At 47.6% G+C, this 23805-nt stretch overlaps 1 protein-coding gene across 12 annotated transcripts in view; it reads left to right on the forward strand.

Moving 5' to 3' along the window:
• MAGI2 (membrane associated guanylate kinase, WW and PDZ domain containing 2) overlaps nucleotides 1-23805 on the forward strand; it is a 1410398-nt gene that overhangs the window by 1353626 nt on the left and 32967 nt on the right. For 6 of the 12 annotated variants that reach the window (XM_084787254.1, XM_084787259.1, XM_084787258.1 and 3 more), the window contains one exon: nucleotides 8759-8897. In XM_084787254.1, the coding sequence (XP_084643380.1) occupies nucleotides 8759-8897 (139 nt within the window). Of the gene's footprint in view, nucleotides 1-8758; nucleotides 8898-15705; nucleotides 15920-20669; nucleotides 20781-23805 lie in introns of those variants that run through there. The other 6 variants (XM_084787263.1, XM_084787262.1, XM_084787261.1 and 3 more) reach the window with 3 other exon arrangements.

The raw sequence follows: 23805 nt of genomic DNA on the forward strand, positions 1-23805 counted from the left end.
CCCCTCCATCCTCCATCCTTCCATCCTTCCATCCCTCCTCCCCTCCATCCTCCATCCTTCCATCCCTCCATCCTCCATCCCTCCATCCCCTCCATCCTTCCATCACCTCCATCCTTCCATCCCTCCATCCTTCCATCCCTCCATCCTTCCACCCCTTCCATCCCTCCATCCTCCATCCCTCCATCCTTCCATCCCTCCATCCTTCCATCCCTCCATCCCTCCATCCTTCCATCCCTCCACCGCTCCATCCTTCCATCCCTCCATCCTTCCATCCCTCCATCCTTCCATCCTTCCATCCCTCCACCCCTCCATCCTTCCATCCCTCCATCCTTCCACCCCTCCATCCTTCCATCCCTCCATCCTTCCATCCCTCCATCCCTCCCATCCCTCCCTCCACCCCTCCATCCCTCCACCCCTCCATCCCTCCACCCCTCCATCCCTCCATCCTCCATCCCTCCATCCTTCCATCCCTCCATCCTTCCATCCCTCCACCCCTCCATCCTCCATCCCTCCATCCTTCCATCCCTCCATCCCTCCATCCTTCCATCCCTCCATCCTTCCATCCCTCCATCCCTCCACCCTCCATCCTTCCATCCCTCCATCCTTCCATCCCTCCATCCCTCCATCCCTCCATCCATCCATCCCTCCATCCTTCCATCCCTCCATCCCTCCATCCCTCCATCCCTCCTCCTTCCATCCCTCCATCCCTCCACCCCTCCATCCTTCCATCCCTCCATCCTTCCATCCCTCCATCCCTCCATCCCTCCATCCTTCCATCCCTCCATCCTTCCATCCCTCCATCCCTCCATCCCTCCATCCTTCCATCCCTCCATCCTTCCATCCCTCCATCCTTCCATCCCTCCATCCCTCCATCCCTCCACCCCTCCATCCACCCCACCCCTCCATCCCTCCATCCCTCCATCCCTCCACCCCTCCATCCTTCCATCCCTCCATCCCTCCATCCCTCCATCCCTCACCCCTCCATCCCTCCATCCTTCCATCCCTCCATCCCTCCATCCCTCCATCCCTCCATCCTTCCATCCCTCCATCCTTCCATCCCTCCATCCCTCCACCCCTCCATCCCTCCACCCCTCCATCCCTCCATCCTCCATCCCTCCATCCTTCCTCCCTCCATCCTTCCATCCCTCCACCCCTCCATCCTCCATCCCTCCATCCTTCCATCCCTCCATCCTTCCATCCCTCCATCCTTCCATCCCTCCACCCCTCCATCCTTCCATCCCTCCACCCCCTCCATCCTTCCATCCCTCCACCCCTCCACCCCTCCACCCCTCCATCCTTCTATCCCTCCATCCCTCCACCCTCCATCCTTCCATCCCTCCACCCCTCCATCCCTCCATCCTCCACCCCTCCATCCTTCCATCCCTCCATCCTTCCATCCCTCCATCCCTCCATCCTTCCATCCCTCCATCCTTCCATCCCTCCACCCCTCCATCCTTCCATCCCTCCATCCTTCCATCCCTCCATCCTTCCATCCCTCCACCCCTCCATCCTTCCATCCCTCCACCCCTCCATCCCTCCATCCCTCCATCCTTCCATCCCTCCATCCCTCCATCCCTCCATCCTTCCATCCCTCCATCCTTCCATCCCTCCACCCCTCCATCCCTCCATCCCTCCATCCCTCCACCCTCCATCCTTCCATCCCTCCACCCCTCCATCCCTCCATCCTCCACCCCTCCATCCTTCCATCCCTCCATCCTTCCATCCCTCCATCCCTCCATCCTTCCATCCCTCCATCCTTCCATCCCTCCACCCCTCCATCCTTCCATCCCTCCATCCTTCCATCCCTCCACCCCTCCATCCTTCCATCCCTCCACCCCTCCATCCTTCCATCCCTCCACCCCTCCATCCTTCCATCCCTCCATCCTTCCATCCCTCCATCCCTCCATCCCTCCATCCTTCCATCCCTCCATCCTTCCATCCCTCCACCCCTCCATCCTTCCATCCCTCCACCCCTCCACCCCTCCATCCTTCCATCCCTCCATCCTTCCATCCCTCCATCCTTCCATCCCTCCACCCCTCCACCCCTCCATCCTTCCATCCCTCCATCCTTCCATCCCTCCATCCCTCCATCCCTCCATCCCTCCATCCCTCCATCCTTCCATCCCTCCATCCTTCCATCCCTCCATCCTTCCATCCCTCCACCCCTCCATCCTTCCATCCCTCCATCCCTTTACCCCTCCATCTCCCTATCCCTCCATCTCTTCTTTCCATCTCTCCACCGCTCTACCTCACCATCCCTTCACCCCTCCATCCCTCCCCCCCTCCCTCCATCCCTCCCTCCATCCCTGCCTTTTCATTTTCCCTACCCCCTGAATTCTGGGATATAGCATTCTTAAAATTCTCTAAGGACATGTGGCAATCTGTAAAGTTTCATTTTAGTCAAGTATCTCAGTTGAAGACAATGGGGAGAGTATAGAAAAAGAACACAGACACTGTGGGTCATTTTCCTCATCCTGACAGACTATAGATTTCATATTAATTCCTCATCTCATGAAACAGGAAAATGATGCTTTGGAAGCACACACTAGAAGTTGGAGTGAAGTTAGATGAGATCAGAAAGTAATAAGGGACCAATTCCCGCCAACAAGTCCGTCTTTTCATACAGACGGTATAGAGGAGGAAAATGAAGGCATTTACATCCCGCATTTACTTAGAGAGTTCCAGTTAAAATGATTACACATAAAGCTGAGTTGGAAGGACATGGAAAGTCAACCTTTCTGTCATTTACACTGGTACAGGGAAAGACAGGAATCTTGATACTGGGGCTGGGCTGTTTCTTACTATTGGCCCAGCTCCAAATGAGTTGGTCCATTTTGCAAGGTACCCAGACCACACTGTATAACTATAAACAGAAGTGTTCCATCCTAACATTAAACACTTCCACCCCTAAGGAATTTTTTTCTCTAAATTTAGTAATACCTTGAGTATTCTCAGACTCTTGTTTCTCCCAACAAGTAAGGAAATCAGATCTCAGTACAGTAATATGCTTACTGCACAACCACGAGGCCTCATTTCAGATCCCCAACGCCAACATAAAAGGTTCAGGCACAGCAGTATGTACCTGTAATGCCAGTGCTAAAGAGGTAGAAACAGGAAGATTCCGGTGGGCTCCTGGCCAGCCAATCGAGCCAAATTGATGAAATCTAGGTCCCATGAGAGAGCCTCTCTGAAAAAATAAGATGGGGAGCAATTGAGGAAGACTTCTGCATGTACAGCCACACACATAAACCACATACCACACCAACAAAGGACAGGGTGCGGTGGGCTATCCCTCACCCATACCCTGGAAGGAGGAGATGTGGGAGAGATTGAAAACTACTTAGACGGGAACGAAGGAACCTTGATTCAACTGGTAGCAGCGTTATTCTTTTCTTCCTTTGCTTGGACCCTACCCAGAACACTGGAATTATGACGATGTGCTGAACAAAGCAGACCCCAGCCTCCCGCACACGCTGACAATACAATCCCAAGTCTCCTCCTGTCACTCCCAGGGGCATTAGCCCTACCTACCATGTACAGCCCTTGAAGCCTGCCGTTCTCTACCTCGCACGCCCCTTCTCCCCTACACTGCTGTGAACAAGAGGGGGAATAAAAGTAAAACACAACAGAAAGGAGCCGTCCATGTGTCTCAATCTTGCTACATTCACATATGGAGCCAGGCTGCAAAGCGCACAGCCCAATACCACTGTCGCCCTCCTTTCTCCTACACACAATTTTGTGTCAAACCATCAGCCTCAAGGCAGCAGCGTCAGATCACAGTGGCTGCCAGGGTTTGATTTGGGGGTAGGTTCGCAAAAAACGAGCCACTAGAAATGCTTTGCCCACAAATATACATGGCGCCTCACCCAGTTACCCCAGTTCAAGGAGGGCCTCAGTTCCTCCCTCATTAGCCCCCCCCCCCCGCCTTTTCTGTCCCCAGCACTTCCTGTGGTTGATGCCATCTCAGGGTGCAGGCAATTAAAGATCCAAAGGGCAAAAAGGCAGGAAAGAAGCATTACCAGAAATCTTAGGTAGTCCTAGAAAAGTCATCATATGATACCCAGAGAAACTTAGGGAGCCCTCTCCAAGTCTTAGTCTCATAGTTTAAGAACAAACCCAAAGGCAAAGTCCACAACATATAGACTCAAACAGAAAGCTGAGGACAACCCATTAGAATGTAAAGGGAACCCCCCAGGCCAAGCAAGGGGTGAGCTTCACGCTGCCTGGAGGAGGGAAATACAGAAGGCGAGCTGGCATAGAAGTCAGCCACAAGGCAGGAAGGGCGCTTTAGGAGAAAAACAAAGGGGCAGGGGACGGAGTGTTGGTTAAGGAGTTTAAAACTGTACTTAGGTTCTGAAAAAAAAAAGTTACAGAAAGGTAGGGAAAGAGGTGGAGGAGGAGGAAGAAATAAGTCATTTCTTCATAAGGACCCCACCCCTCCCAGCACAGCAGCCCCAGCAAGCCTTGTGGCTGCTTGTAGGACTGTGGGGGGGCGGAGGAGAGGGGGATGCAGGCAGTTCTGGGAAAGAAAGGTGCATTATCTTAAGGTGAACTTGCCCTCCCAGGGAAGGTCTCCAAATCCGATTCCTGACCTGACCCGCTGGATTAACACTTAAGGAAGGAGACAAGAACATGTCTCCACCTAAAAGTAGAGCCCTTCCTTTACAGTGTCGCACTTGGGTGGATGACATAATAGCCCCCGGCTCACCCTATCAACGCCTATCTTCCCACTCTACTCAGAGAAACCTCCAACTTCCAGCCGCTTCCGGATCAATTTACTCCCTGCTTCAAGTGCCCAGTGCCCAGGCGATGCCTTTAAAGTGAACCCCAAATTCCTGAGTGCTAACTAAACTCTGAACCGTCCCAAGAAACAGAATGCTCCCAAATACTCGGGTCTAGTATGTGACGCTCTCTGTCCAGACTGTGTTGTTCCATCTGGACAGCTTCTCTTGACACTTCAAAACTCAGCTGAGACATTGCCACTGTTGAAAAGTCCTTCTTGACCCCTTTCCTGAACACCTGCACACATCACTCTGGGGTCAATGTCCCGCTCTCTGCTCCCTTCGTGATTTATGGGTGCAAGTGCCATAGTCAAGATACAGTGCATATTGACCAGACAAGAGTGTTGCAAATAGAAACTGTAGCATTTGTCTCCATATCACTCCATCTCAGTGGACATAATAAGTGTTATGGCACGCTCTGGCACATAATAAGTGTTCATTAAAAACTGCTTATTGGATGAAGACACGCAGAGTACTGGAGGGCACCTCTGACAGAGGGGGAACCGTGCCTCATGAAGAGGCTAGAAACGTTTGTGTGAGAAGACTGACAGACTTGCAGAAGGCACCCCATCACAGAAGATGTTTAGGCTGGGCTTGGGACGTGTGGGGCTGTGAGAAAGAGAAGGCAAAGAGAATCTTGACGCTTCAGTCAGCGTACCGTTCTTCCCTAAGGAAGAATGACTGTGCTGAGACTGGAGCAGAGCTGGGCTGGAGAACACTGAACTGATCCAGGTACAGGCCAAGACTGAGCTGGGATACAACTGGATGTTAAGAGAGCCAGAACAGTGGCAGAGATGCTGCATTCTGAAGGGGAGTCTTGGAGCCGCGGAGGTGGCTCGGCAGTCAAGAGCACTCACTGCTCTTACAGAACACCAAACTTTGGTACCCAGTTCCCGTGCCAGGCATGCACAACCACATATACTTCCAGCAATAAGGGATCCAATGCTCTCTTCTCACTTCCACCAACACATGGAATACACACACAATCACAAATAAAATAGTAATAAACTTTTATTTTTAAGGAGTCCAGCATGACCCCCACTGCCGGCTTGTATTAATGGTGAGACTGTAAGTGGTGGCAGAGATGGGCACAGCCCCACACGATCGTCCCCACCAGCCTACCATGTTCCCTTAACCTCTTAGGGACCCAGGGCTCTTGGCTTCCAAAAAGAATTTCAGAATGAGCCATTTTGAAGCAGAGTTGGTGGGTTTTAAAAATAGAAATGTGCCCAATGGGAGCATCAAGCACACCTGGGAGTGTGGATCCAGCTTGTCAAGGTTTATTAAAAGGCATTCTTGGCATAGATATTAAGGAAAAGGATTAAAAGGAGGGCACTCAAGGAAAAGATAAAACATACTGAAGTGTGGGTGGGGTGCCCTCAAGGGAGAAACCCCATCATTTGTCTCAACAGTCGACATTTGCCATTTGGTGGCTCTCAAGTTACATCTCAGAGGGCTTCTAGGAAATATCCCTTCTTCTTTTCTCTTTTGACAAGTGAGATGACAGGGCTGCTCCAGATGGGATTACCATCTGATAAAATCAGAAGCCACCAGGGTTTGCCCAGGGTTAGGATGTATGTTTTTCTGTAAACGAGACTCCTGGTGAGATTCCTAGAAAATTGTAGTTTTATAGATAAGAGGAAAGAGAAGCCTTAAGCAACATTTAATTGTGTTAGAATTCTTGCTTCTCAGTCAGCAAAAGGCTTTATCCAGACTCCAGGGTCTTCTTCTTTCCTATGTCCCCGTAATTTCTCCTGTCCTGCCTAGGGCAGGGAATCCTAATCCCTAAAGGGTTAAACACTAAGAGAGAACCTGCTTTGGGGTGAGTTCAGATGTTGCTGAGTGCACCTGCTGGATACCGGGGTGCAATGTCCAGTAACTAGCTGGGCATGAGTGACACATGCAGAAGAAAACCGAGAGGCCTTCTCTGGGTGACTTCGTTGAGCCTCCAGTTTTCCATAATTTAATAGCACACCCTGATGTGTGCTATTAAACACCTTTAATAACACACCTTCACCATTGAGGGTGAAGAAGTGTTCGCCCTTTTGCTGATAATGTAGATGCACCGTCCCTCACAAGCCACTTGGCTCCAGGACACAGCGCCTGCCTCATAGGAAAAGTGGCAGTTAAGGAAATGCGAAGAAAGGCTGTCTCAGTCACGGTTGCTATTGCTGTTATGAAACGCATGCCCAAAGCAACCCAGGGAAGATAGGGTTGCCTTGGCTTATGCTTCCGTATCTTGATTCATTATCAAAGGAAGTCGGGATAAGAACTCAAGCAGGGCAGGAACCTGGAGGCAGGAGCTGATGCAGAGGCCATGAATGGGTGCTACTTATGGGTTTGTTTCTCATGGCTTGCTCAGCCTGCTTTCTTATAGAACCCAGGACCACCAGCCCAGGGACAGCACCACCCACAATGGGCTGGGCCCTCCCCCAATCACTCACTAATTAAGAAAATGCCTACAGCAGGATCTCAACGGGGCATTTTCTCAGTGAGGTTCCCTCCTTTCAGATAACTCTTGCTTTAAGTTGACATAAAACTAGCCAGAACGGAGACATTACAGTTTAGTTTAGCACAGTCTCCTGAATTATCCCTTGTAATATCAGCGCCACAAAAATGATACCATCCTCTTCCGCTGCCCTCAACCCATGCCTCTGAAGGCCACCAAGTGCATGAAGGGAAATTCTTATTGCTATTGTATTGGAACGGGTACCAGTGCCTTGGAGAATCCTCTTTAGGCAGAACTGTCACTTCCTTGCTTAATGTCTTGGGGTTTACACTGCAATGCCCTGTTGCCATTGTGACAGTGACCACCTACCCCGCTGCCTGGTTACCCCCACTTGGCTGTAGATTTTCTCACTTCTCTCTGCTTTATAGATATTAATTAGGATGCGATCTTTGAGAAACCGTCTATTTTTGGGACGTGGTGACTCACGCCTGTAATCTCAGCAGTAGGGAGGCAGATGCAGGCAGATATCTGAGTTCGAGGCCAATCCTGGTCTACAGAGTGAGATCCAGGACGAGCAGGGCTACACAGAGAAACCCTGTCCTGAAAAACTGAGAGAGAGGGAGAGAGAGACAGAGACAGAGAAAGACAGAGAGACAGAGAGAGACAGACAGACAGAGACAGAGACAGAGAAATCTCCTATAATAAATTTTTGCAAAGCAACTAATTGTGTTTTCCCTGGCTAATCTGTCTTAAGTAACTTGCTCTGAAATTCAATATATTTTCATTCAAAGGCCCCTGACAATAATGGTCCTCTGGGAGTTACATGGTATGTTTGTGGCTGAAGCTCCTTGTATCCTAATACCCATTCACAACGCTAAATGGGAATTGCTTATGAAGCGCGGGCATGTTTGATGATTCCAGAGGGAATGGTGCTTCACCAAACAGCTCTGGCAACCAGGTGTGAGCATGGCACAGACTTCACAAGGGCGTTAGTCATGTGTGGAGAGTGGAGGGTCTCCCTTTTAACTCACGGGACAAAGATAGAGAACGCATCATGAAACCAGAATATCAGCTAACTGCGGCTTACCACGATGGCAGTATTGCAGTAGCACCCGGGGAAATCTAAATGATGCATAGCAAAAATTCTCAGAGAAGCACAAAAGCTCACCATTCCTTCCAACATGCTAAATAGATACCGCACATAGCCAAAAGCTGACAATATGATCGATGAAAAAGCCCTAGAATATTTACTTCTTGATTCAAGCAAAGCTGCCAGGATATTTTGAATTGTAATAGTGGATCTATTTTCCAATTGTTTTTTAATGCCCAGTATTTTAGCTAAGGCCTCTGCCATCTCAGGTAGCTACAAGCGGCACGTTCAAGTTAGTCAGATTCCAAGTGTAGGTAGGGATGAGCCTCTACAAGAAGGCAGACAAACGGCTCGGGTGTTGTTTGGAAATGAAATGATTCTTGGCTAGTTGGAAATGCAAACCATCTTTGCCTGACCTCATTTTTCTTTCATTGACAGGTAGGAGATCAAATCATTGAAATCAACGGGGAAAGCACAAGAGACATGACGCACGCCAGAGCGATAGAGCTCATCAAATCGGGAGGAAGAAGAGTGAGGCTGCTGCTGAAACGAGGCACGGGGCAAGTCCCAGAGTATGGTGCGTTTCAAAGCTCTTTCTGTGTATTACAAACATGCAGGCCTTTCACATACACATGTAAAGCTACGTCAGTCCTCTATTGCTACCAGAATTGGTGCTTACTGTCGAGAGATGGCTAAGCGCACATGTCGACCTAAGCCCGAGATGTATGTGTGTGACCCTTTCCTTTAGCTCGTGAAACTAGGGAATGTTTAAAGTAGCAAACGTTTGCGCTTACAGGGCATCTCTGAGTGTGCAGGGAGAACCAACACCACTTTTACGTGGGAACCTTTATGATCCGGCTGATAGTGCTCTGTTCATTTGAGTCTGCAGTAGCTTACCAATTTTTCTCTAAGACCACCCACACTGTAGACAGTCCTATAGGATTACTAAACTGGGCCAGGAGATGAGCCAGAGCCAGTAGTCAGGAACTTTAAAACACTAACTTCAGCTCATTGCATGGCTTCACTTCCCTGGCATTTAGAGATTGTCCAAAACAAAAGTCATTCCTGTGCTGTGTTCACATGCTTTTTTGAGGAAGGATTTTCATTATTATCTTTTTCCTATAAAACAAAGCATTTAATTGGGGGCTTGCTTAAAGTTTCAGGGGGTTAGTTCATTATTGTCATGACAGAAGCGTGGCAGTGCCTATGGCACTGGCTGAGAGCTACATCCTGATCCCTAGACAGAGTTGAAGAAGGCTCCAGAGTGCATTTTAAGGCACAGTTTGCTCTCAAGAGTCTTCAAAGCTGCTGTTTCCCCCCACCCCAGAAGCCTGTTCCAGGCATCACCGACAGTGTTAACAGTGTAGCTGATGCAGCCGAGCAGTTCTTACATGAAAACCTCAAAACCCAACCTAATCTTTAAAAATATTCTCAGTGCCAGGAACATGGACAAGGGTAACACACACAGGGCCTAGGCTCTGTCCCTAGCACCTTAAGAAACAAAATAGAAATATTTCCCAGGGAGCATCAGAGATAGACAAGCAGAAAGCAGTGAAGAGCCACACCGAATGCCATTCAGATTATCAACAGGAACTAACTGCAAGCCTCAGTGGTCACTTAATATCTGACAGCTATATAATGTGTTTCACTGTCACCACCCCATTTCTTATGCAGAAGTGTAGAGAAATTTTTATCCACAACACAGTTGCTCTGGCAAGGGTTAACATCCAATAAACTTCTAGGGCTATGTGATCCAGCTGGAATGCAGACAGGCTCTAGGTTACAGTATAATCTATCTGTAATACGGACATGCCCCTAGTACATACCTTTAATTCCAAACAGTGAAGGTAAGGTTAGTTTATAGAAGGAAGCAGCCATGTTTAAAGGTGATGGCTAATTGAGGGGCAGACAAAGTGACAAATCAGAGAAAGATTTGACAGAATGAGTCAGAGATAGGATACACTCAACTCTCATGAGAAGAGGACAGGAAAGAGAAGCTTCTTAAGAGCAGCAGCAGCAGCTGAGAGAGAGAGAGAGAGAGAGAGAGAGAGAGAGAGAGAGAGAGAGAGAGAGAGAGAGAGAAGCTTTGGAGGTTGTTGGTTTGGTTTGGTTTGGTTTTTTTTTTACCTAGATTTGATTACTGGGACAATTTTACAAAGATAGGTTGCAAAGAAGACAGAATGAGCTGGAGAATGAGAAGGAGCCAGAAAATTATAACATATTGCCAGAATTAGTTTGAGGCCAGGCAGAGCAATCCAGTCAAAATCCAAGAGACTCCAGCTTGGATCAGTCAGCATGGAGAGGAGTTTGGGCCAGAACCACTGAGTTGAACCAGCCAGCGAGAGCGCAAAAAGAGCTGGAAAGACTAGCTCTTTCTAGTCTAGAAGGAGGAGCTGTCATCTCATCCCCACATCTGAGGAAATAAAACCAGCATTTACGAGAAGAATTTCTAAAATGTTTTTTTCCGTTTCAAAGAATGCTTTTTGTATATACTATACAAACAACCACTAAGACCTCCTCGCTGCACTGGAGAGATGGCTCAGCAGTTAAGAGCACTGCCTGCTCTTCCAGAGGTCCTAAGTTCAATTCCCAGCAAACACATGGTAGCTCACAACCATCTATAACGTGATCTGATGCCCTCTTCTGGCCTGCAGGTATACATGCAGATAGAGCACTGTATACATAAAATAAATAAATCTTTTTTAAAAAGGAAAGAAAGAAAGAAAGAAAACCTCCTTGCTGGTAGGGCAGATCAGTGCCCTGAACTCAGCTGAAATCTCAACATTCAAAGGTCCTCAGAGCCACCTCTGTGTTTTTGAAAGTCCCTACATAAAAAGCTGGCAGGCCCTCATGGTAAGTTAGGAAAAAAGCACCCAGCAGGTGTGCGGGGCCAGCTCCGTGCACAAGGAAATACTTCATCCCTTGCCCCCAGCCACTATGCTTGGATCTAACAAACTACATTTTTAAGTATTGACATCAGCAATAAGCATAAGCTTGGTGAATGGCGCCAACTCCGATCCCTTTGTGAAGAATCCGAACACCCAGAACAGAAGGACTTTGTATACCCTAGAGCATCACGTGACTCAGCGACACCCAAGCGGCCTGGGAACTTCTATCACTTCTACAAATAATACCTCGTCTTAAACGTGTGTTTCCCTCCACGGCAAGACTTGACTATCACCTAGAGGGGAAATCCAAAGTTACTACCATTCTTAATACTCTTAACAAGCCAGTCTCTTCAAGGCTACTCTGGCCCGCTTCACTGCCCTCGGCTTCCTGCTCTTTTTAGAGTCACTGTGTGTCCCACACACCCACCATCCACCTCTCCAGCTGCTTCTCTACGGTGAGAAGTTGAAAGAACCCTGCTTCTTCCTCCTGTATTACGCCTTAATCCCACTTGAGGAGAACAAAAACACAGCTTTGGAACAAGACACGTCTCCAAGACCCCGTCAACCTTATTTCATTCTCAGCACCATCCAAAAAGAGCTGCTTCTTAAATTCTCAAATTAACCAACACGGGGCATCTTTCAAATATCTGGCACACTTTTGAGAGTCTCCATATCGATATTATTAGCTATTGTAGTATTACGGATTTTGCTTTGAATGCGTTTTCTTTTTTTTTTTTTTTTTTTTTTTTTTTTAGCAAACATCCGGTTACATGTCCCAACAGTCTCGGCACTTAACAACCTGCTCTTGTAAGATGTGGACTTTGTCTGTAAAATTAGTTTAGAGGTGATGAAACAAAAAATATTGAATGAAGAGATGCCTGTTAGGAAAGTAGGAAAACAGACATAAACCAAGCAGACCCGAGCCCCTCAGGAGCGTGTAAGCTGAGCAATGAGCAGCGACGTGTGAGGGACGAGGGAGACAGAGGCTTGGTTCTCCATCTTGGACGAAAACTCCATCAAATGTTTTTTTCTGGAATTTCACAACAACTAATGGCAGGGCTTAAAGGCTCCCTGGGTGACTCCTTCATCCAGAGATTTGCTAAGAGAGCTCCTGGGACATGCACTATAGCTGCACGGACACACAGCAGAGTCAAATGGAACAGAGCTCAAGCAGGTTCTGGAAGCATCCACAGACTTCCTCCTATGCTCCCTTGCTCTCCTATGAAGAGTCACCCAGATTGTACTTTGCCCCAAGCAACCAAAATATACCCGTGGACCCAGGGGAGCCATTAGCAGCTCAGTGCATATGATTTTTCACTGGGGCTGGTCATGCAGGCACCCCCTGCCTAGCACAACCCCGAATTCTAGACTCCTGGAAGGAAAGCAGATGTTGAATACAATCACGTCATTTGTATCAGCCATTTAAGGGAAATGAGGCTCGCTCAGCGTTCAGCACCAAACTCGTATTATTAGCGTAGCAGATGATTTACAGCCATGTTCCCAGCAGACAGCCACCCTCATGAGCTGGCCGTTTCTCAGCAGTGTGGTCCGGGTGTTAGCTCTGCTCCAGATCAGGAGCAGACATAGCTGCATTCGTGGCTGCGTTCATGACCCCAATTTACACACACAGTGTCCATGGCCAAGAAGCAGTTCCTCCAGCCTCGGTATGAAATAGGCTGCATCATGTTGTTGTTGTCCGAGATAAACCAGAATTCATTTTAATAAAAACCCTCCTGAGAACAGGATGGTAGCAATAAGTAACAACACAAGAAAATACTTGCATTTACCAAGAGAGAGAATAAGGAATATAATCTGCTTTGTCCAGCAATAGCCTAATCACAGGGGAAAAAAAAAAAGAACATTTTTCTTGAAGTATTAATTTAAGCCTGTGTGCTTCCTTTGTTTGGCTTTCAAGATTTTAAACTTGGCACACTCCTTTAGAGATCACTGAAGCAGGTATCAGGGTCCAAAGGAGGCAGCCGTAACCTCTCAGGGACCCTCGGACTTAAGCTAGCCTAGAAAAGAGCCGACTGGAGAACTGTGGGGGCCACATTTTCCGTCAGTCCACCCTGATCCTTCTGGTACTTACAGAAGAGCTTTGAAATGGAATCCTTATCTGGGCTTGGGGGCTTGTCAAAGAAAAGCCGATCTTAGTCAAGAGAAATGCAGAACTGGAGCTCTGAGTTCCTAGGGTGATCTGTGTGTGGCCGAGAGATAAATGCAGGCACAATTGAAAGGAAAAAAATAATAATAAAATAAAATAAATAAAGGAAAGCAGCAAGAGCAATCTGTCAGGTCATTGATTAACCAGAATCAGTGTGACTCCAAGTGGGCTGAGGGAGGCTATAAATGCCCTCCAAACAACAAGCCAGCCATGATTACCATAAGACTGATCGCCAGGTGACACCTCAGCTGTATCAGAGGCATAAATCACCCACTGCAGCACACAGGTCGTGGCTGAACACAGACTGTGGGGCAGCTGCCGAGGGAGCTGGAAAAGTGATAAGGGTTTTGAAGGAGAAGCTGCTTTTACAGTTGAGTCCTTGAAAAGAGAAACTCGGGAGACAGACACTTCAAGTGAAGTCCTCAGGATAAGAATTTGTTGATTATAAACTGAGTGGAAAGTGTGAAAGCCTCGTCGTCCCTTGACGTGCCTCTCAGCCACTGGCAGGACTAAAGACACTGCCCTCCACCCACCGAGAGAGAAGAGCCCCGCACCCAGAGTGGGTACTTGGCAGCCCCAGGAAGCTGCTATTCAAATGGAGCCTAAAGAGGTTAGGGAAGGGGGAGCTAACTGCATCCTGGCTGTAAAACCGCCCAGGAATAAATTATATGAATTTGCTCCCTGCCTGGAAGTACAGGTGTCCTTCATTAACATTCAGAGCCTGGCATGTAAAGTGAACACACACTTGAATTGCAAGCCAACCCACCCAGCCATGGCCTGGGTACAGACAGATAAGTGTCCTTGGATAAAAAAGAAAAGGAAAGAAAAATCTCAGATTACTTCACACCAAAGCGGAGCATTTCCCACGGGTCTGTTTGCTGGTAAAATGAGGCAAACACGCTTTACAGTCCTGGTCGGCACTCTGCCATGCTCCCTCTCCCAGAGAACAAGAGGGCAATCCCTTATGTACAGAAGACTGAAGTGGTCCAGAGGCCAGTGGGAGATGGGCGATAGGGAGGCTCAGAGGATACAGGGCTCAGAGGATGAAGGAGAATTGTCACATGTGAGTAGCCAGCAGCCAGCAGCACCCGGAGGCCACATGAAGGGCGAGACAAAGTTGACTACCCAAATTATACTTTTATCTACACTTTCAAAGAGCACATGGTGTCTTCAAAAGGTTCGGGCTCCATTCCAGGCCCCAGATACAAGAAATTGGTATGCTTTGTAGGAGTGAGGAAACTGCTCTAAGGAAAAAAGAGAATCCACCTGACTTAGTAGCTGTCCCTGTAAACGTGAATGGACCAAGTAACTGATAAGTTAAAAAGTCTCCCTCAGGCTGGAGAGATGGCTCAGAGGCTAAGAATGCAGTCTGTTCTTTCTAAAGGTCTTGAGTTCAATTCCCAGCAACCACACACCAGCAGCTCACAACCATCTATAATGAGATCTGGTGCCCTCTTCTGACATGCAGGCGCACATGCAAGGAAAGATACTGTATAAATAATAGATAAATACATCTTTTTTAAAAAAAAGACTCTTAAAAAGCCTCCCTCAAATGGGAGGATATAAGGGATGGGATAACAATTGAGATGTAATATGAATATTATCAATAAAAAAAGGATTTTAAAAAGCCTCCCTCAAACCAATAAATACAACAACTTATGACTAGGCATAAGAACACCCTGTAGGGCAGAATCGGCCTTTAGTTGGATGTTGATTTGCTTACTCTCCTCAGTGACAAATATGAGGAGCACACCTTCATATTCTTCTTTGTAGTTATTTGCCCAGCAACCTCTTCAACTCCCCAACCAAAGATAAACTCCAAGAAATACATCTTTACCAAATATTGTATGTGGGACAGATCCTGGAAGAGCATCATTGATTGACATTTAACTCAACCAAACCAACTAAACCAAGATTTACTGAGCACCTACTATGTGTACAGCACTTTGTAGGCGCTGACTGTGAGATACACAGGGCCGCCCTCGGAGCTGACAGGTGAACAATGAGGACACGTGTAAAGGCTGTTTCTAACAGAGTGGCAGCTGAAGAAAAGGCCCAGGAGAATCTGCTCTCAGAAAAAAAAAAGTTTTAAAAGGCTTATTAATTATTCATAGGCCTTAATAAGCACTTCTAGAGCATTAGGAATTCTTGAGGAGCACTTGGCCTCTTTGGTCGGTTAAGCATTTCCTTTGTAATAGACCTGCTAATAACTTGTACTCTCTCTGAAGGAAGGCCTTGCTGAGCCTGGGTGAGGCACCTCCTCCCAGACCTGCTCTGAATTTTGAATTCCAAGCTGTGAACCAGAGCTAATCTCATGCCTTTACTAATCACAGCTCTGTGACTATCAGCCAGGAAGAGAAGACACAGACCTGTCACCAGGTGCCAGAGTTCAATGTGCCCGTCTGCCCCATGGTGAAAGACCAGAGGAGAAGCACGCCTTCCCTTCCTGTGCCAAGATGGCACCCATGGGAGCCTTGAACAGCTCGCCACCTTTTCCCTAGGGCAAGGGGTGCCTTGCCTCAGTAATAAATTTTGAAATCTAATCTCATCTTCTGGCATCGGTAGCTGTGCGCGCCTTCCTTTTCCTCGCGCACCTCCACAAATCATTTGGGGACACCTTGTGCTGAGTAAGAGAAAATGAAAACACACCCGAGGGGACATCGCCCCGCAGCCTTGAGGCAACACCTGGACGTACAGAGAAACGCCAGCACCATCTGCAAGCCCCCACGTGTTAGACTACATACACAGGGGGGAAATCTACCAATTTAAAGAAAAAAAAAAAAGGCCAGCCTCCCTAATGGCCCAAATCCATCCATTCCGTCAGATCAATGAGCCAAGAGGTATCTTTTCAGGCCCCTTTGAGAAGAAGCCCCACACAGATATACTGGAAAGGCTAAAGGTTCCTCCTGCCCCGCACCCCATCTGGAAGAACATGCTTGAGAGCACTTGCCTCTGCATAAAGCCCAGCCTAAGCACAGGAGTCCAAGACCAAAGGCAGCTAGCTCAGCGGAAACACTCCTAAATACACGAGATGTGGACTGGATCGCAGAGAGGTCCCCAGTTCCAGACGATGTCCCTTACATGGCAGGGAAGTTGGAGGTAGCAAGTGGAGGCTGCAAGCAAGACCAGTATCAAGGTCTAAAAAATCCCAAAGTAACTGTTCCTTAAGAGTAACGGAGGGCTGGAGAGATGGCTCAGAGGTTAAGAGCACGGCCTGCTCTTCCAAAAGCCCCAAGTTCAATTCCCAGCAACTACATGGTGGCTCACGACCATCTGTAATGAGATCTGGTGGCTTCTTGTGGTGGACAGGCACACACACAGGCAGAATACTGTATACATAATAAATAAATAAATAAATAAATAACAAGGGTCTGGTGGTACTGGCCTATAATCCCAGCTTCTCTGGAAGCTGAGACAGGAGAATCACAAGTTCAAGGCCCAGTAGGGCTACAAAGCAAGCAGAAGGCCAGCATGAGCAAGTTGGGGAGACCCTGTCTCAAAATGAAAAGTTGCTGGGCTTTAAGGTTCCAATGCCTTGGGAGAGCACTTGCCTAGCAGGTGTGAGGCCTTGGGTTCACTTCCCTGCACGCAACCCTCCCCCCCCCCCCCTCTCTCTCTCTCTCTCACACACACACACACACACACACACACACACACTGATCCAGCATCTGAAATCCACAGGTGCCTGTGTTTTCTCCCTTTTGTACCTCATACCCTCTGGTACCTCTGAAGGAGTCCGTTGGTCCTAATTTTTCTTCAATATTTATTACACCTGTTGATGTGTGTGCATGTGTGTGTCTGTGTGTGTGTGTGTGCGTGCGCGTGCGTGCCCTAAGACAAATGTAGAAGTCAGAGGACAACTGGGACCAGGGGCAGCTTGTCAGTCTTGGACAAAAAGCCCCTTTACCTAGTGTGCTATCTTGCTAGCACCAACACTTTATTTTTAAGTCTGTCCCAGCAAATTCAGAGGATTGCTGGATTTCTCTCTTCCAGATCCGCTGCAAAGTAGCCTGCACACGCCATACACTCCGGCCCATGTAGGTCACTCCCTATTCTAAGATTTGGCTATTGAAACGCAGACAGGAAGAGGAACTAGGTTTTCCTCTTGCTGTTCTTTTGCTGTCTCTTGCCTTCTTGCCCACCGGCTGTGGTTTCCTCTCTGGGGGAAGAGTCTGGTTCTGTGGCTGATCCCAAATGAGCTTCCACCCCTAGGCTACCCAGGTCAAAAAGTGGGGGCCACACTCCACAGCTGTTTTGACAACTGGATTTTTGTTGGTGGTGGTGGTGGTGATTTTTGTTTTTTGTTTGTTTGTTTGTTTGTTTGTTTGTTTTTTCTTGTCCAGAAATAGAGACATTGGACAGGGGAGGTTTTGATCTTTATAAAGGAATTTGCCAACAAAGCCCTGTTGTCCAGGTGCTCAAGGCGTGGTCGATAAAGCAAAGCCAATACCCTGAGACCCATTCATGGTAGGTCTAGCCACCTGGAAACCAGCAAGCACCAGATCTCAAAGCATCTCTTCAAAGGCACCTGTACTAGTTTCTGCAAGCCCAGAAACTTTCCAGAGGCTGATTTTAAACAGACTAGTGTAAGTCCCAATGTGTGTGTGTGTGTGTGTGTCTGTGTGTCTGTGTCTGTGTCTGTGTGTACACCTGTCTGTGTATGTCTGTATGTCTATGTGTGTCTGTCTGCCTGCCTGTCTGTCTGTGTATATGTGTAATGGAGAGAGATGTGTGTGATGTGTATGAGTGTATGTACAGGTTTGAGGCAGAAGAGGTCATCCAATGTCCTGATCTACCTTACTGTCTTGAGACAGGTCTCTTATCCACTCTGATCTAGGCTGGCTATCAGCAAGCCCCAGCAATATTCCTGTCTCCGCCTCACACAGTGCTAGGCTTACAGGCACCACAAAGCCATACCCAGCTTTCTACCTGGAAGCCGGAATCCAAACTCAGGTCTTGACGCTTGCAAAGCAAGAGCTCCCGCCTGCTGGGGTATCTCTCCAACCCCTAGACTTAGGCTTTTAATTTTCTGGTTCTTGATTCAGGGTCTCACATACCCCAGGCTGGCCTTGAACTCACTATATAGGCAAGGATGACCTCAAACTTCTGATCTTTCTGCCTCCTCTTCCCAAAAGCTGAGTTTATAGGTATGTACCACCTGCCCAGGCTATGCAGTTTGGAGGCTCAAGCCCAGAGCTTTATGCATAGTAGGCAAGTCTGCCAACTGAGCTGCATGCCTAACCTGAATTTTCTTTTTTCATTTGAGCACATAGGCAAGTTGAGAGAAAGGTACAAATACTTCCTATACACTTCTCAGCCTGACCCAGGCACCTTCCCCACTGCCAACATGGCCCCTCACAGAAATTCTTTTGTTACAAGTCCTGAATCTACACATCTCTGCCACCCAAAGTCCACTGTTTGGGTTACAATTCACCTTTGATGCTGTACACTCCCTAGGGTGGGACAGATGCATGATGGCATCCACTCCACACTGCCATGTCTGCTCCCCTTTCTGACCCCTGGGAACTACTTTACATTGCTACCGTAACTCTGCCTGCACCCTCAGGGATAGCATTGCTTTGATGTCCTGTCCTGATAAAGACTTCCTAAAGTTGCTTTTGAACTGAATTCCTTCAATTGCAACCAAAGACAAAAATGATATAACGCCTTACACTGGTCCTAGGCCATATGATCTACTCGTAAGAAAATTTCTAAACTCTGAGAATCACATATTCTTCTGGTTAGACAAGGAAGGAAGGAAGAGGACAAGCGCAAACTCTCAACACTGGATGTCTGTCAAGTGTTTTGTGGCTCGGGCCCTGCTCGGCTGCTTTTGTAGTTTTAGAAAGATCCCTAGACTCTTGTGGGGCTCACTGCAATCATGGTGGCGCTGGCTCCTTGAGACAGTAGGTTTTAGAGCTGTGCACAATAAATTATGGAACGTGCACTAACACAGTGTGCAAAACCCTGCTCTGCATCCCAGGGCAGCTTCCACAGCAGTGCACTTCTGCCATCCTCCTGGCCTTTTTGTTTTTCCTTCTGGGCCTGCAGTTTTCTAGCTAACACATATGTTTTCACGCCGACTAAAAGCCGTGTTTGAAACCCAGGGAGAGCCTTCTCTGCGTGACACCATAGCAGCTTGGTTATTTCCGCACGAAATTACTTGCTTCTTGGCAGGGCTAAATGGTAAATTCAATTAGTCAATCCTGAAATGTAATTTCCACTTACGGCACTCAGTGTCAAGCACTGACTTACCACAGGGAGGGTCTCCTCTGTATGCAACCCCCTGCGTTAGGTGGGCATCCTGCTGTACTGTCCCTTCTTCCGTTCAGACAGTGTGCTAGATAAAACACCCCCATCACACAGTCTGAAACCAACGTGGAGTCCTAGTTCATTCTACACAGGGAAGCCGGATCCCATGTAGGCAGCAAGCTGTGTACAAGGAATGGCATCAGAAGTCTCTGACAAAGATGAAAATGGCCGCAACCTATCTGAGCCCCATGAACTACCTGACCACGAGCTACACCATCTCTCACACCATGTCAGCAGGGAGCATCCTGGCAGGCACTTACTTATACCTCCTCGGGGATTACCAACCTGAATATCCCAGAATTTCTAGCGCCTGAGATGGTGTTGGCAAGACCAAGAGGCTGTGGGCTGATTCCACTGGAAAGCACAGGCAGCCACAGCAGGCGAGCAGCATGGCACGACAGGCTAGGCGCCGCTGCATTCTTTTTCCTGCTTTATTGTTTTTCCTAGAAAGCAATTATATCCAGCAAGTCAACTGTGAACCATGAAGATAAATAAGCAGAGCATCCTAGGTGAGAACTGTAAGGATTTACGAGAACATTAGAGAAAAAAAAACTAAAGATGGGAACATGGGAACGGCATGTCTGTGTCTTAGGATTTCCTAAACTTAGAAATGACTACCATGGCTGATTCTCAAATGGGAGCTGATATCACTAAGACACCTGTTATTGTGAGGGGGAGGGGAATGTAAAGATTCCAGCATTACCAGTTCAAATTGTACCCATATTTGTGCCTCCTTAGAAGCACCTCAGGATGCCCTCAATATTTGAAGAGGAAAAACAATCTACTTTTGAAATATACATATAGCTTGGTCTTTCACTAATTTCACTTTGCTGCATGCCTGATAAGGTTAGCTTTACTTAAAAGTTTTTATTCTTACTGCCTAGATAATTTTTATTCAACTGCTCTAAACGTACTAAGCAATCTTGGCTCTAACAGTAATGATGTCTTTGTCACTGGTTCTGTTAATTCTAATGATTGGTCCTAGGCTGTTCTTCCCCTTCCTTTAGGAATGGTACCTTCCAGTCTCTCCATGTGCATGAAAAGTGACAAGCATGGGTCCCCATATTTCTACTTACTGGGCCACCCTAAAGACACGGTTTGTAAACCTCTGCATGAATATTATCTTTTTCTAATTGTCCTCGTTTTATATATGTTTTTAACGGATATATAATGCATTCTTCCACTGTAGCTTGTCTAATTTCTGGAGAATATTTGTAACTGAGACCTTGTAAAGTGAGAAAGCTACAGTTGAGGGTTTGTGAGACTCTGAGGTGCGTTACACTCTGGGGAGACCCGTCCAGGGCGCCCCTCAGAGGAAGAAATGCGTGAGGGAGAGCGACAGAGTCTGCACTGGCTAAGTTCTGCCCCACAGACACTTGGGCTTTCTAGATATCTAGTTCTTCTTAAGCCCAATGCACAAATGCAACCCTTTCCGTACCAGAAAGAACCACCGTCAGCAGACCCTCTGGCCCTAAGAACTCTGGCCTCCACCTGGTGTCATGGGTATTTCCCAGCCTGCTTTGTGGCAGTCAGGGCTGTCCAGATCTTATCTTCCTTCCTCCATACTCTGTGATGTGCCGTGTTTAACGGAAAATATTTAAAAAACAAAAAACGTACTTGTCTACACCCAGACAGCATCCCACTGCTTCTAAATGAACGTTCTCCGGTGGTGGATTTGTACCAGTTTAACATTTGGTGAGAAGTCTTAAGGAAAGGAAAAGCATGTTCCACAGAAACAAAAAGACGTAGATGGCAGCCTTGTAACTGTGGGTCAAGCAGCAAATGCGTGCCCAGAGCAATCTACGCTCCCACTGGCAAGTCCTACAGGGCTGTGACTGTGACCTCACTTTAATTGGACTGGGACTTCATATCAGTTTGACTTGTTAGCAGAACCAGCGCTCACACTCGCTCCCCACAGTTGTCCATGCAAGTGTGACCCACACTGCCTTATGCCTCAACTCCCGTTTGACTCTGCCCATTCACAGCTGCTGCCAGCCCGGCTAAACGGCTCACCATCAAATTCTTTTAAGCTAGTTCTCTGACATTTTTATAAAACATACCTCCCAACCCTGAATGATCTCGCTAATTATCATCCTAGAATGATTTACATTTAACGTGGAAGACAATACTATTTGCTAACGCGTGTTATTTAATGGGCCCACTAGCAATTTACACTGATATAAATATCTACACACATACATCCTGTCACAGGCATTCCTTGAAGATGTCTACCAAAAAAAAAGTTTTAAATGTATCACCTTTGTGAAGTGTCTGTCTCTCATGGATCACTTATTATTAATCAGGGGAAATCAAAGTTAGGGCACAAAGCAAGAAGTTGCTGCGTAGAAGGGCCATGAAATTTTCACTGCAGACACCTAATCCAGGGACCAGAGGATGCATTTCTCTTATTTCAAAAGAAAGCCTAGGCTTCCTAGATAATCTACTCAGTAAAAGCCAGGAGAATGAGGAGGCCTGCACCAGGCCACTTGAGTCAGAAAGAGGCCTGGGGACACAGGGTGACGCACTTGGGGAGGGGGCTCCACAGCACTGTTAAGTCCCTCCTATGAGCCAGGCATCTCGCTAGTTACTAGAGATACAGAGATGGCTAAGGGAACACGCAGTCACCAGTCACACGGCCTGGTACGGGAGGCTGGCTTATAAAAATCCACCTGAGAAGAGAAAGCAATTAGCAGGGATCTCTTCATTCCTACATTCATTTTCAAACTGTTTCCACTTTCACCTAAAAATGCCAGAGGGGAGGAACCATGTTCTGGTGTTTCTGCATCCTCAAGCCTGAGGCAACTCAAAGTTCTAAATAGATGGTCCTGGTTACGCTCTGGGTTGTTAAAAGATACAAAGAAGAAACACCGAGATCAGCAAGGATAAGAAAAGATGAGCCACCTCAGTAATCATTAATGTCCAAAACCATGAAGAGGTACCACTTCACCATGGATGACCATAATCAGACAACACAGAGGAACACGTAACTCTTACGGCAGCTGTGAGTTGGCATTGCCATGGAACCAATAGAGTAGGTCCTCAAACAGTTAAAAATGGAATCACCATAGGATCTAACAATTGTACTTGTGGGGTTTACCAAAAAGACTTCAAATGGGATTCCAAAGGGATAATTGCACACCCATGTTCGTTGCCGTAGTATTCAAAAATAGCCGAGAGACGGAAGCACCCTAGGCATCCACGTTAGAAGAGTGCGTTGAGGGAGAGTGGCACCTCATCCCCAGAGTTTGTTCAGTCTTGCTATGGTTTGGATGTGAAACGTGCTCCCACAGGTCCATGTGTTTGAACGCTTGGTCCCAAGCTGATGGGATGTTTGGGAAGGCTGCGGGACCTCAGGAGGAAGAACTTTGCTGGAAGGAGGGAGGCACTGGGGACAGGGCGGGTCTCACACGTTTATAGGCCAGCCCCACTTCCTGTCTGTCCTCCACTTTTGTGAGCAGTCCTTTCCTGCTCCCACCACCACCACCACCACCACACGCTGCCTTCCCCACTGTGAACTGGATAGCAGAGTCAGCTTTTTCTTCCTTAAACCACTTCTTGTCGGGCCACAGCCATAAGAGTAACTAATGCAGGCTTTAATGATAGAATCTAGGCACATAACGGCAACATGGTTGAAGCTACCTCGTTAAATGGAATGAGCCCTTTACAAAGAGATGAATGCTACACAGTTCCACTCACATCTAAAGTATCCAAACTCCGGGAAGGTTGGGACATGTTTGTGAGGATGGAGGCCAGACAGAGTGGGATGGGTTAGTTTCAGTTTTGTAAGCTGACTATGGATCTGCTGCATTTAACCTGGCTGCATAGAGCACTGGCAGGTGGGTGAGATGAAAACGTAATGCATTTTTACCGCAATATCTTTAAAGATAAATGCATGATACAGCAGTGAGAAGTAGGGCAGAGGTTGGCACAGGGGAGTTCCGCCTTCTAGCTCTATTTTGTAAATTGTGCTGGTACTAGGCGGCCCTGGGGCAATGAGGTTCTCAAAGGAGCCATCGGTAGGAGCCTGCTAGATCATTAGAGATGGCATCATCACTTCCCACACAGTTCATAGTTTCTGTTTCGCTTCTACTGCTGTTTTGGTTCTTGCCTTTGACCGATTT

This window comes from Acomys minous, assembly GCF_964271855.1.
Source record: "Acomys minous genome assembly, chromosome: 6".
Lineage (NCBI taxonomy): Eukaryota > Metazoa > Chordata > Mammalia > Rodentia > Muridae > Acomys > Acomys minous.